The sequence below is a fragment of the Nelusetta ayraudi genome, unplaced genomic scaffold (assembly GCF_046127955.1).
Source record: "Nelusetta ayraudi isolate G7.1 ecotype Tasmania unplaced genomic scaffold, CSIRO-AGI_Nayr_v1 ptg000018l, whole genome shotgun sequence".
Taxonomy (NCBI): Eukaryota; Metazoa; Chordata; class Actinopteri; order Tetraodontiformes; family Monacanthidae; genus Nelusetta; species Nelusetta ayraudi.
The window spans coordinates 1142096-1154873 of NW_027466068.1; the positions used below are offsets into that span (position 1 = coordinate 1142096).

At 54.0% G+C, this 12778-nt stretch overlaps 1 protein-coding gene and 1 long non-coding RNA gene across 3 annotated transcripts in view; one reads left to right on the forward strand and one right to left on the reverse strand.

The window, feature by feature from the left end:
• cabin1 (calcineurin binding protein 1) overlaps nucleotides 1-12778 on the forward strand; it is a 34005-nt gene that overhangs the window by 1470 nt on the left and 19757 nt on the right. For both annotated transcript variants that reach the window (XM_076025623.1, XM_076025624.1), the window contains exons 4-27: nucleotides 139-252; nucleotides 327-461; nucleotides 760-940; nucleotides 1799-1928; nucleotides 2024-2173; nucleotides 2742-3073; nucleotides 3181-3361; nucleotides 3779-3912; nucleotides 4016-4236; nucleotides 4480-4552; nucleotides 4624-4811; nucleotides 4905-5042; nucleotides 5398-5586; nucleotides 5689-5931; nucleotides 6299-6452; nucleotides 6553-6668; nucleotides 7028-7189; nucleotides 8438-8644; nucleotides 9013-9158; nucleotides 9264-9525; nucleotides 10143-10313; nucleotides 11024-11113; nucleotides 11556-11716; nucleotides 11814-12058. In XM_076025623.1, coding sequence (XP_075881738.1) covers nucleotides 139-252; nucleotides 327-461; nucleotides 760-940; nucleotides 1799-1928; nucleotides 2024-2173; nucleotides 2742-3073; nucleotides 3181-3361; nucleotides 3779-3912; nucleotides 4016-4236; nucleotides 4480-4552; nucleotides 4624-4811; nucleotides 4905-5042; nucleotides 5398-5586; nucleotides 5689-5931; nucleotides 6299-6452; nucleotides 6553-6668; nucleotides 7028-7189; nucleotides 8438-8644; nucleotides 9013-9158; nucleotides 9264-9525; nucleotides 10143-10313; nucleotides 11024-11113; nucleotides 11556-11716; nucleotides 11814-12058 — 4123 coding nt within the window. The remainder of the gene's footprint in view (nucleotides 1-138; nucleotides 253-326; nucleotides 462-759; nucleotides 941-1798; nucleotides 1929-2023; nucleotides 2174-2741; nucleotides 3074-3180; nucleotides 3362-3778; nucleotides 3913-4015; nucleotides 4237-4479; nucleotides 4553-4623; nucleotides 4812-4904; nucleotides 5043-5397; nucleotides 5587-5688; nucleotides 5932-6298; nucleotides 6453-6552; nucleotides 6669-7027; nucleotides 7190-8437; nucleotides 8645-9012; nucleotides 9159-9263; nucleotides 9526-10142; nucleotides 10314-11023; nucleotides 11114-11555; nucleotides 11717-11813; nucleotides 12059-12778) is intronic.
• LOC142887781 (uncharacterized) lies at nucleotides 3349-4153 on the reverse strand. The gene is made up of 3 exons (XR_012926594.1): nucleotides 4016-4153; nucleotides 3761-3912; nucleotides 3349-3457 (listed from the first exon to the last, which is right to left on the reverse strand). It is a non-coding gene; the product is annotated as an uncharacterized LOC142887781 (long non-coding RNA).

A 12778-nucleotide genomic window follows, 5' to 3' on the forward strand; every position in this document is an offset into this window, starting at 1 on the left:
TTGGGCCGAGTCCTTGGGAGGACGCTTCCTTCAGACGGAGGAAACTCGGTTTGAAGGGTGCAGACCCTGAATTGAGACACAGCAAGTGTCTTGCGTGGCTCTGTGAAGAGGTGTGTGAGCTTGTGTGTGTCTTTGCAGGAAGCGGAGGCCTTTGCTCTGTACCACAAAGCTTTGGATCTGCAGAAGCACGACAAGTTGGAGGAGTCAGCCAGGGCGTACCATGAGCTGCTCAAAACACCGCTGCTCAAAGAGGTAACGCGTGAGAAGGCGTCGAACGCACGCTTGTTGCTGATACACTGACTGACTTTTTTGTGCTGCCAACTCAGGCTCTGCCGTCCGAGGACCAGAGAGTCGGCGTCAGGCATCCCGGACTGATGCTGAAATATTCCACCTTTAAAAACTTGGCCAGTATGGCGGCAACTCGGGACGACCTGGAGACGGCCATGGAGTTTTACCTGGAGGTGATGCCACTGTTGTGCAGTCGTGCATTAATCCACCTTTTTTCACTTCCAATCTGCTACTGTTGATTTCATATGAAGTTGTAATAAACTCCTCTCTCTCTACATGCAAATATATACTGTATGTAAATATGTATGCATGCGTTTCGAGTTGTGAATTATCTCTGTTGGAAAAAGTTTGCTATTGGTAGCCGCACTGCCGCTAAAAATGCTAGCCTGCTTGTTGCTCTCCAAACTGTGGGATTGATTTGGTGAACGGAGGCGCTAACAGATTAGCCCTGTGTTTGTGCGTCTCCCTCAGGCCGTCATGCTGGACTCCACCGACGTCAACATGTGGTTTAAAATCGGGCTGCTGGCCGTGCGACTCCTCCGCATCCCCTTGGCCCGCCACGCCTTCGAGGAGGGTCTGCAGTGCAACCCGGACCACTGGCCCTGCATGGACAACCTCATCACCATCCTCTACACCCTCACCGACTACACCTGTAAGAACACATGTGGAATATGAACTAGGGCTGTACGATTATGGAAAATTCTAATTGTGAATTTTTTTTTTCCCTCCTCAATATTGCGATTTAATTTGCAATTTTCTTTTTATCTTTCTTTCATCTATTTTTCCACAAACAAACAAAAAAATGATATGTATTATAATAAACCTATCAAATTTATTATACACAAATTGTTCTTTTTTTAAATAGGCTGGGCCAAATGAAGCATGAATTAATATGAAAGAGCCTTTATTTATGTACTAGTGTTTTTGTTTTGTTTTTTGCCAGACATTTTAATCGGGCTTAGAATGATTTTGTTTCAGTCCACACAAAGCACAAAACAGCGACAGCTTCATTCAACCCATGCTAACACGCTAGCAGCGTTAAAACCGCTATAAGGTGCGAAGTTACGAGGCAGCGGTTCACTGCCAGCGAACACAACTCCCACTGTTGTGGTCCTTGGTGCTTCGGTAGTTGGTTCCCGACACTGTTTTGCTAAACTACGGTCACCAGGTGGTGTCAACCAGGAAGACCTTCTTTTCCTCGCGTGCCGCTCCGTCCGTCCAGCTCGTCGCAGCATCGACTCCTCCCACTGCCTGCTTTGCTTTGCTTTGTCACGTGACCGGAACTCCCGTCAATCAAATCGCAATCTTCGCGGTTAGAAAATCTTGAAACTAAGTCATGAAAGTGTGCGCTGTCTGATTTGTGCTAATATCATCGGATCAATATCGGTATCGGCCAATCCTCAAGACTGTAATACTGTTACCTTATTGGAAGTGAATAAATTGCATTCTGACACCCCTACCACCCCACTGTCTGTCTGTCTGTCTGTCTGTCTGTCTGTCTGTCTGTCAGGCTGCCTCTACTTCATCGCCAAGGCCCTGGAGAGAGACCACTGCTACACCAAGGGTCTGGTGCTGAAGGAGAAGATCTTTGAGGAGCAGCCCTGCCTGAAGACCGACACCAAGCACATGTTTGCAAAATGGTGACGATGCACAACTCTTCCTCTTCCATCACCTCCTCCTCCTCCTCCCCCTCCCATTCCACTCGGAGTCACGTGACGATGTCTTCCTGTTTCAGCGACATGTCGGTGCACTACGTGGAGGTGGAGGAGGAGGAGCGTGACTCGGTGGTGGAGGAGGCGCTGGACATGAGGAGGCGCAGGCAGGCGCTCTCCCGTTGCGAGGCCAAAGCCGACCTGGTCCTGGTGCAGCCCATCTGCCGCCTCTCGTGAGTCTCTCTCTGGACGAACAACATTGGCAACATTAGCCTGAATCAAATGCACAGACACAAGCAGTCAGTAGTCGGTTTCCATCACTCCTAGAATTGTGCCAAACCTAAATATGGCAATAAAACCTGGTGAGGGAAGCAGCGCCACTGGGAAAAACCTCTCCAATATTGGCTGAAAGGTCACATGACCAGTTCGCTGACCAGTGACAGTGGCGCGTTATGATTGGACGGAGGAGGAGACGGAACATTTTTTTCACAAGTCATCAAAGAGAAAAATAGAACAAGCATTCTGGACAAGCAAACAACAGCAAAGGTCATTCTTGTAAATCTCAGTTTATTGGCTCCCCATTAGCAATGAGATTAGCGCTGTCTAGCTAATCCTCCTGAGGTCCTAAAATTCATTAAAAAAAAAAAAAGCAATCTAAAATATTCCATGATACATAAACATAATTACAAGAAAAAGTGAAAAGATGATACCGGACAAAATAAGAAGCCGTCTCATAATGAAGCAAAAAAAAACAAAGCAGTATTTGTCGCAGACTGACGGCGGCGCGTCTCCGTCCTCCAGGTGGAAGCAGGTGGGGGAGAGTCTGCTGGCCACGTACAGGCACCAGACCACCTGCCCGCCCCCCCGCCCCAGCCTGGGCCGCCGGGTCGACCTGTCCGAGTACCGCGACCCCAACTTCCTGCAGAACCTGCCGGCGCCCAGCAGCCCCGTCAGCCTAGGCACCGCCACGGTGCTGAGCAGCAGCAGCCCCAGCTCCTCGCTGCCCCCGGTGGCCCTGACCGAACCTGTGGCTCCGCCCCCAGCCGGCGCCACCGCCGGCCCGCTGTTTGCCTCAAGCCAAGCGACCGTGGAGATCACCACCACCGTCCCCACCCCCACAGCGGCCCCTGCTGGTGACTTGCTATATATATACTGTGTGTGTGTGTGTGTGTGTGTGTGTGTGTGTGTGTGCATATATATTTACATATATATATATGTATATATATATGTATATGTCCAGCCACGGCCCTGGAGTTGTCGCTGGCCGCTGACAAGGCCAAGAAGGCTCCCAAGAGGAGGCGTGGCCTGGAGGACAGCGGCGAGACGGCTAAGAGGCGCTCGGCTCGCGTCCGCAACACCAAGTGCAAGAAGGAGGAGAAGATCGACTTCCAGGAGCTGCTCTACAAGTACCTGCCGTCCAGGTAGGGGGCGCCGAGCCGTGCCGGGCTCGGAGAGGTCGGTCAGGCCAGGGAGGAGTCCTACAGAGGACCCGCAGGGTTCCCACAGTCATAGAAAACCTGGAGAAGTCTTTGGAGTTTTGTGAAATGACTGAAAAGGTCGTGAAATTTGACCTTGTAGACACACAGAACGCGTTGCACTGCTCCTGCGTCTCGTGGACAGAACAAGGCCGTAGTTTGCCCAGGCCTGGTCTCATTGATCACCTACTGGCAAAAGATGGCATTGTTTTTAGGTATGAACATTCATTATTTAAAGGATGCGGTTAAAGCCAAGGAAAGTTGATGCGAGATTGTGGAAAAGTAGCAGAAAAGAAGTTTTGTCAGTTAAAAGTGAGCAGGGGAGCCCCGGTACTCCACCCTCACCTTCCCGCTGTGTTGCAGGCTGAAGAACTTCGACCCCGACAATGACGACGAGAGTCTGAGCAACCTGGAGACGCAGAGCCACGGCAAGGAGGAGCTGCAGCCGCTGCACGGGGCGGGGCTGCTGCCCGCCGGCTCGCTGGAGTACATGGAGTCTGGTAGGACCTTGACCTTCACCTGCAGGTCGTCCACGAGCCTGGTTCTTCAGCCGGACTCACCTCCCGTCTGTCCCCTCCCCCCTCTCTTCCCTCGTCCCACCAGAGCAAAAGGACGTCCACGACTTCCTGCTGGCCAACATGAGCAACGGCGGCGTGCTGGAGCTGATGATGCGCTACCTGAAGGCGGTGGGCCGCAGGTTCCTGGAGGAGTGGCCTCGGGGGCTGGCTGCCGTGGTGCTGGAGGTCCATCAGGCCTGGAGGAAGCACAGCATGGGGCTGCCCAACCCCCTGCTCAGGGACGGAAACGACCAACACCTGCGGGTAACAGAATGAAAAAGCTTAACCTCCAGGGTTGATTGAGTGACTCTGCAGAGCCCTGGAACCTCCATCTGAAGAAGAACCACTGGGATGTTGTTGTTATTATTATGTAATACACATTCTATCAGGCATCTTGGTTGGACAATGCATCAGCAAACCAACCAAGAAGGAATAACCAGAAATGAATCATAAAGAATCTGTGAGATTTCTCCGCCGACCTGATGTGGGTACATCTGCTGTGTGCAGGAGATGCTGACCATGAGTCTAGCCTGCATGGAGCTGCAGCTGGAGCAGTGGTCCCTGACCAAAGGGAAGACGGGTGAGTGACCCGCAGAGACGCTGACCGACTGACTGACTTGCCGAGCGACTCACGACTCCTCTCTGGCGCAGCGTCTCCTGGGAGCAGGAGCCTCAGTCCCGGCACCGACGAGGAGGAGCTGGAGTCCTCGGAGCAGAACTTCCAGGCCGACCTGCTGCTGCTGGCGCTGGGCTCCTGCCAGAAGGACCTGTTTGAGGACCACTGGCTGGACGCGATGGTGCGCGTCTACTGGCTGAAGGCCCGCTTCCAGGCCCTGCAGGTAGACTCCAGGCCTCCTGCCGCCTCCTGCCGCCGCCACCTCTGTGTTGGAGGCAGCTGCAGAAGATGTTTTGTGTCCTCCTCGTCCTCTCAGGGAGACATGGAGCCGGCCCTGGAGAGCTACGACGTCTGCGTTGGCCTCCTGCAGAGCAAAGCCAAGAGTCCCGAGGGGAAAGCCTACACCATCAGCCTGCCCAACCTGAGAGCTGACGCAGCCATCTCAGTGGAGGAGGTGCACACGCTGACTCACACACACACACACACTGACTCACACACACACACTGTCCTCACTTGTGTGTGGTCCTGATGGAAGCTCTAATCTGTGTTTGTCTTTGCAACATTTGTATCTGCAAACGTTGCACTGGAAACTGTGCATCTCTCATTCAGCACAATGGAGCAATCGATACCTCTGTCTGACCGTCTGCCTGTCTGTCTGTCTGTCTGTCTGTCTGACTGCCTGCCTGCCTGCCTGTCTGTCTGACCCTCTGTCTGCCTGTCTGCCTGCCTGTCTGTCCCTCTGTCTGTCTGACCCTTTGTCTGTCTGTCTGCCTGTCTGTCTTCCTGTCTGTCTGTGTGTCTCTCCTCAGATCGACAAGCGGCTCAAGTCCCTGGAGCGCTGTCAGTCCCTGGAGGAGATCCAGCGGCTCTTCGAGGCCTCGGACTTTGACTCGGTGGTGCGTCTGCTGCAGCCCACGCTCAACTACGGCAGCAGGACCAAAAGTCTGGAGTTTGTGAGCTCGGCGCCGGAGCGTCCCGCCCAGCTGCTGCTGCTGCAGGTGAGTCTGTCTGTCCTGACCGGACCGGACCGGACCGGGCGGGGCGCTCGCTCGCCCCCTAAACTGACGGACTGAACGACTCCCTCTGTGTCTTTGCTGCAGAACTCGCTGCTGAAGCTGGACGACTTCCAGCTGTGTCTGGAGTGCAGCGAGCTGGCGCTCAACGAGGCCCTGCAGCAGCTCAACTCCGCCCCCCACAGCGGCCCGCCCACTAAGGAGGAGTGGGTGTGCACCATCCGCCGCCTGCTGGAGGGCATTGAGTCGAGCTTCGCCGGCGAGCCGCAGCTCCTCGACAAGGTGCCGCACTTCTCCAGCATGGCGCGGCTGGCCAACAACCTCATCCAGGTGGGCGGAGCCGCCTCTGGCGCTGCACAAACGCAGCACCGCAACAAACCCACAACTATTATTAAAAACATTTTGTTGCTGACAAACTTCTGATCTTTTTGCAGGTCAGAAGTTTTGTAGAAAATAAAATTATATTTTCTGCGTTCATTGTCCAACGTGTTGACCACTAATACAGCGACAATGAGACGAAATGCGAACATTTGACTTTGCACGTCCGTTATTTGCGGTACGCCCCCTAGATTTTCTGCATGAACCCCCTGAAATTTTAAGTTAGGGGGCGCCACTGCTGCTTCTAATAGAAATAAAAGAATGAGCCTGGAGCGCTGCTCTGTGGCGTGCTGTCTAAAGTCACTTTGCTCCCTCTCAGCTGATCGACCTGAGCATGAGCACCTCGGACGACCCCAAGGAGCCCTACTTCTTCTCGGTGGTGCCGTGGATCATCCTGCACCGCCTCATCCAGCATGAGGAGGCCGCCTTCGACTGCCTGCTCCGCCAGCACATGTCCGTCGGGGACGACGAAGGTTCGCCCACTGTCGCGCCCCCTGTGGGTTGTTGTGGCTGGTTGTTGTCGTCGTTGCCTGACTGCCAGCCCTGGGGCCTCTCTCCCTCTCTCCCCTGCAGATGACTCAGACTCGCCCATGCTGCCCTCCTCCCTTATGCTGCTCAACACGGCGCACGAGTACCTGGGCCGCCGCAGCCTGTGCTGCAGCTCCGACGGCGCGCTGCTAAAGTTCTACGTGAGTTTCTTGTTGGGGAAGTTTTAGTTGTATCAGCACAGGCAGACAGAGGGTCAGACAGGCAGACAAAGGGTCAGACAGACAGGCAGGCAGGCAGGCGGTCTGACAGACAGGCAGGCAGGCAGACGGTCAGACAGGCAGACAGACAGACAGAGGGTCCGACAGACAGACAGGGTCAGACAGGCTGGCAGGCAGGCAGACAGAGGGTCAGACATACAGGCAGGCAAAGGGTCAGACAGGCAGACAGACAGACAGAGGGTCAGACAAACAGACAGGCAGGTGGTCAAACAGACAGGTGGTCAGACAGACAGGCAGACAGAGGGTCATTGAAAGTGGCTGTGTTGTTGTTGCTGGTGCAGCTGCGGGTGCTGGAGGAGGAGCTGATCTCGGCCTCCAAGAACGACTCGCACCCCTATCGGGAGGAGCTGGAGATGGCGCTGGAGCAATGCGTCTTCTGCCTCTACGCCTACCCCAGCAAGAAGAGCAAGGCCCGCTACCTGGAGGAGCACTCGTCCCCGCAGGTCTCTCTCACACACACACACACACACACACACACACACACACCTGGGCTGTGTCTCAATTCATGGTCTGCATCCTTGGAAGGAAGCGTCCTCCCAAGGACCCGTTTTCATAGCATCAAGCTAACCATTGGTTCGCCATCTAACGATAAACCCTACGTTAAAAACTGAATACATTTATACGAAGTGTCTTTGCCAGTCGATGGCGTTAATTTCAGCCGACTTCCCAGGATCTCAGGATGCTTTGCAGAGCCTGAATTGAGACACAGCCACACACTCACACTCACTCACACACAGCTCGTCAAGCCAAGCACCCGCTGTCTGAGTCAGGCTGGACTGGCTGGGGGAGGTTCCCGGCACCCCTTTGTGATGTCACACATTTCCAAACAAAACAGGGAGACTTTGTGGAAAGTGGAGCAGCAGCTGGTGAAGGATGGCTGGCGACAGAGGGGAGGGGCTTTCTCAGCAACACCATCACTATAGAACCATTGACCAGTGTTAAATGATTGATTGATTGATACAGAAACAAAGCCCTCAACAGGGATGCAGTGTGTATTCATTTACTCTGCACCTCTCTGCTCTCTTCAGTGACTTTGCACTATGGTCCTCGTTCCTGTTTTCAGCTAAGTCTGCCATCTAGTGGTTAGAAGCTAAAACAGAGCATCGATTGCACCTCCGTCATTTTAAAGGTTCTAGGAACTTTTTTTCCCCCCCTTTTTCTTTATTTTTATTTTTTAACCACAAACATCTTTCTTTTCTTTCGTGACGTGATGGTTGAAACTCTGAAGAAGAGCAGAAAACAGCAGATGACAGACGGACGGACTGCTTCATGGTCGTCTTTAGAAGCCTGTGGTGGGTGGAGAAGCTGTGTGTCTCCACCAGCCGGGCTGTTGTTGGACTCGGAGTGTTTTGAGCGGAACAGGAAATGAGCCTCCTCCTCCTCCTCCCCCTCCTCCTGATGATGATAATGTTGTCATGTCGACGCTGCTGCCCACGGTGCCGTCATTGAAATAGACTGAGGCCGGGAAATGGCATTAATGGCTAAACGGCATTAATTGGCTGAGTGGGGGGTGTGAGCGGAGCGTCTGCTGTTTGTCTCCTCGCTTCTGATACACAACTCAAAACACATATGATGCAACAGTTGAGGTGCACTGAAGCCGTGTTGAGGTCTGGTTTGTTCTTGTAATGTAATAACCTTTTTCTTTTTTCTTTTTGTATTTTCACTGACGACTTTGTTCCCCCGCCCTGCAGGTGGAGCTGCTGTGGAGCGACGCCCTCTTCCTGTTCCGCTACTTCAAGCCCAAGTCGCTGCCTGAGTTCGACAGCTACAAGACCAGCACGGTGTCGGCCGAGCTGGCCAACCTGCTGCGGCGCTTCGCCGGCATCGCCCCGCCCAGCCACACCCCCGTCCTCACCATGGAGGAGGTGGCGGCCTACATCGAGGACGACACCGAGAAGGTCAGTCAGCCAGTCAGATAGTCAGGCAGATAGTCAGTCAGTCAGTCAGCCAGTCAGATAGTCAGGCAGATAGTCAGTCAGATAGTTAGTCAGTCAGTTACTTAGTCAGTCAGTCAGTCAGCCAGTCGCATAGTCAGCCAGTCAGTCAGTCAGTTACTTAGTCAGTCAGTCTTTTTTTTTTCAAGTTTCTATTTTGAAAAATCACTGAAAACGCAGACATTTGATTCATATTACATCTTCTTGTGCAACCTGAGCCTGAATAAATGTTGAACTGTGTGTGTGTGTGTGTGTGTGTGTGTGTGTGTGTGTGTGTGTGTGTGTGTGTGTGTGTGTGTGTGTGTGTGTGTGTGTGTGTGTGCTGTTCTCAGACTCCCAGCCTCCCCGAGGGCAGCCCTCCAGCTCCTCCAATCATTGACGAGATGTACTACCTGCTTGCCGACTACCACTTCAAGAACAAGGAGCAGTCCAAGGCCATCAAGTTCTACATGCATGACATCTGCGTGTGTCCCCAGAGGTGCTTCCCTTCTCTCTCTGTGGCTGCCGCTGATGCTCCGCCTCCATCCCCACCGCCAACTCACTTACTCTCTCTCTCTCTCTCTCTCTCTCTCGCTTGCCGCAGGTTCGACTCCTGGGCCGGCATGGCCCTGGCGCGCGCCAGCCGCATCCAGGAGAAGCTCAACTCCAACGAGCTGAAGAGCGACGTGCCCATCTGGAAGCACTCGCAGGCGGTGCTCAACTGCTTCAAGCGGGCGCTGCAGATCGACGGCTCCAACCTGTCGCTGTGGATCGAGTACGGCACCATCTCCTACGCCCTGCACTCCTTCGCCTCGCGCCAGCTCAAGCAGTGGCGCAGCGAGCTGCCCGCCGAGGTGGTCCAGCAGGTAAGGGGGGGGGTGGGTCACTTCCTGTGTGCCGACCCTGAGGAGGGAGGACGGAGGGGCTGTGTCTCAATTCAGGCTCTGCATCCTTAGAAGGAAGCGTCCTCCGTCTGAAGGAAGCGTTCTCCAAGGACCCGGCCCAGAAGGACCAACCCAACCCGCGTCGTGTAATATATGTCGTGTCTTTACCAGTAGATGGCACTAATTTCAGCTGACTTCCCAGGATCCCAGGATGCTTTGCGTGCTGCTCCTGGGATCCTGGGAAGGACGCAAAGGATAGTAGCGGTGCAGCCTTCTAATCGGCTAAAAGTAGAACGCATTCCCAGTACGCATTTGGAGCTTCGGACTTCTGGGAATTGGGAGGAGCCTTCACGCAGTGCTATGATGCAACTTCCTTTCAAATGCAGCCTTCCAAGGATGCAGAGCCTGAATTGAGAGACAGGCAGGGAGAATCCTCCCTGGAGTTACCAGCAGGTGTCTCCTGTTGCTGATTACACATCGTGTGTGTGTGTGTGTGTGTGTGTGTGTGTGTGTGTGTGTGTGTGTGTGTGTGTGTGTGTGTGTGTGTGTGTGTGTGTGTGTGTGTGTGTGTGTGTGTGTGTGTGTGTGTGTGTGTGCAGATGGAGGAGAGGAAGGACGCCATGCTGCAGACGTCGCTGCAGTGTTTCCAGTCGGCCTCCCGCTGCGAGTGCCACAGCGACGAGGAGGAGTGGCTCATCCACTACATGCTGGGGAAGATCGCCGAGAAGCGCAAGCAGGCGCCACCGGACTTCCTGCAGCTCTACCAAAAGGTCACCAGGGGGCGCCCTCCTGCTCTTTCTCAGTGCTGTTCAAGTGGTGTGGCTCTAACAATAAATTAATAGATCAATTAGTTAATCAATCAACTATTATTTGTAAGTTAATAGTTTTGGGGTTGAGGCCTTTGTTTTTTCAAAGCTCTCATTATATAGATGCAGATATAAATATGTATATTAATAAATAAATTTAAATATTTAGATGTCATTGTGTAGTTATACCATTTTTTTAAAAAAAAATTGGACTACACTTGCATATTACAGAGGACTGTCTTGGTTGCAGTCCATATAGAAAACGGTCTTATTCTGAGCTCCAGACCAGGAGAAAAGCCTCTTCCCTGGTTGCGCTCTGCTTCTTGCTCTAGAAGGAAACTCTGAAGCCTTTGGCTGCGGCAGTTGAACAGCTTCAGACTCCTACTGGCCCAGTGTGAAGGATGAGACCTGGCTGCGAGTCACGGCTCTGCTCCTGGAGGCGTCTTCCTGGTCTCGGTGGAGTCGTTTCATAACCCGCCTACGGGAAGCCCCTCCCCCCTCCTCCATTCCCTCACCCCTCCCACCTCTCTTCACCCTCGCTGTGTTCTCCTGGAGGGCTGGATGTCTGGGCTTAGTCACGGCTCGGCCTCTCCGTGGCACTAGGGGGCAGCGTGGGTGTCGGTCGTGGTCAGCGTCGGTGCTCACGCTCTGCTCTTCTGTCCTCTGGCCTGCAGGCGGCGCACTACCTGCATGAGGAGGCCGCCAGGTACCCCCGCAAGATCCACTACCACAACCCCCCCGACCTGGCCATGGAGGCGCTGGAGGTAAAGCCGGGTCCCTGCTCGCTCCTGCCCCCTGCTGGCTGGCTGTCTGACAGGATGTTAAAGTGACTTCTTCTTCTGTTTCCTTTTCATCTGCTTCTTATTCTTCTTCTTCTTCTGCTGCTGCTTCTTCTGCTGCTGCTTCTGCTGCTGCTTCTTCTGCTGCTTCTTCTTCTGCTGCTGCTTCTTCTTCTCCTTCTGCTGTTTCTTCTTCTCCTTCTGCTGCTTCTCCTTCTGCTGCTTCTGCTTCTTCTCCTTCTGCTGCTTCTTCTTCTGCTGCTTCTTCTTCTGCTTCTTCTTCTCCTTCTGCTGCTTCTCCTTCTGCTTCTTCTCCTTCTGCTGCTGCTTCTCCTTCTTCTGCTTCTTCTTCTTCTTCTTCTTCTTCTTCTGCTCTCCGTTCTTCTTCTACTTCTGCTTCTTCTCCTTCTTCCTCCTCTTCTCCCAGCTGCACTTCCGTCTGGGCGCCACCATCCTGAAGCTGCTGGAGGCAGAGGAGGCCGACCTGGACCACCAGCTGCTATTCGGCCTGCTGGCGGAGGCCGCGGCGGGGCCCTTCGCCAGGGCCGAGGAGAAGAGCATGCCCAGCATGCCTCGCACTCACGAGAAGTAGGTGGAGCTTTGAGCAGAAGCGTCCTCCCTGCTGCTCGCTCGCTCGCTCGCTCAATCCCTCACCCTCTGTTGTGGCTGTGTGATTGGCCGGCAGGGAGAAGCCGCCCTCCATGACGGACGAGGACTTCAACTGCTCGTCGACCTGCGACGGGAACGCCCTGGGCTCCTCCCACCCGTCGGCCGCCACCCCAGGTGTCACATCCCCTCTTTACGTGGCCACGCCCTTTGACCACGATTACGCCAAACGCAAAACACTCCGACGGCAGCAGCAGTGGGCGCAGCAGCAGCAGCAGCAGCAGCAGCAGCAGCGGCGGCGGCATGAGGAGCGGCAGGCTGATGGTACAGTCCTAGACTCTGTCCCCCTGGGGGTGGCGCTCTTTGCCCTTTCTGCACTGGGACAGCAGGCCCACCGGTGGGGCGCTCTGATGGCTTAATGGCTGTGGCTTCAGTTGAAATGATCCCTGTGCACTGGGCAACGTGGCTGTGTGTGTGTGTGTGTGTGTGTGTGTGTGTGTGTGTGTGTGTGTGTGTGTGTGTGTGTGTGTGTGTGTGTGTGTGTGTGTGTGTGTGTGTGTGTGTGTGTGTGTGTGTGTGTGTGTGTGTCTTTTTTTTCCTGCTGCGCCGATGCTCTTGTTGTCCTGCTGCTGTTGTCGTTTGTCACAGGATGTATCTGTGTGTGTGTGAAGTCAGACCTAGGCCGTGGTCACTATGACCTGCTGACTCTCTCTCCAGGTTGACTTGACTTTGATGACTTCAATTCCTCTGAGCGCAGCAACAAGAAATAATAATCAGGGGTAGATCCTCAAAAAAGGGCGCGCAGCGCTAAAATGCGGTGCGTTTTGCGGCGGGATTGCGGCTGCAATTTGCGCCACAGATGCGGGGATCCACAAAGGTTTTTGCGCTAATGACATGCAGGCGCAAACACGCCCACGAATGCGGCACCTGAAACAGGTGCGAATGTTGCGGTCTGGCAACCTGAGAGCAGTTTGCGCCAAAGGTTGTTGGTGAGTGCGTGTGTTTGACAGTGAAACCCCTGCGAGGATAAACGCGCTCCTGTGC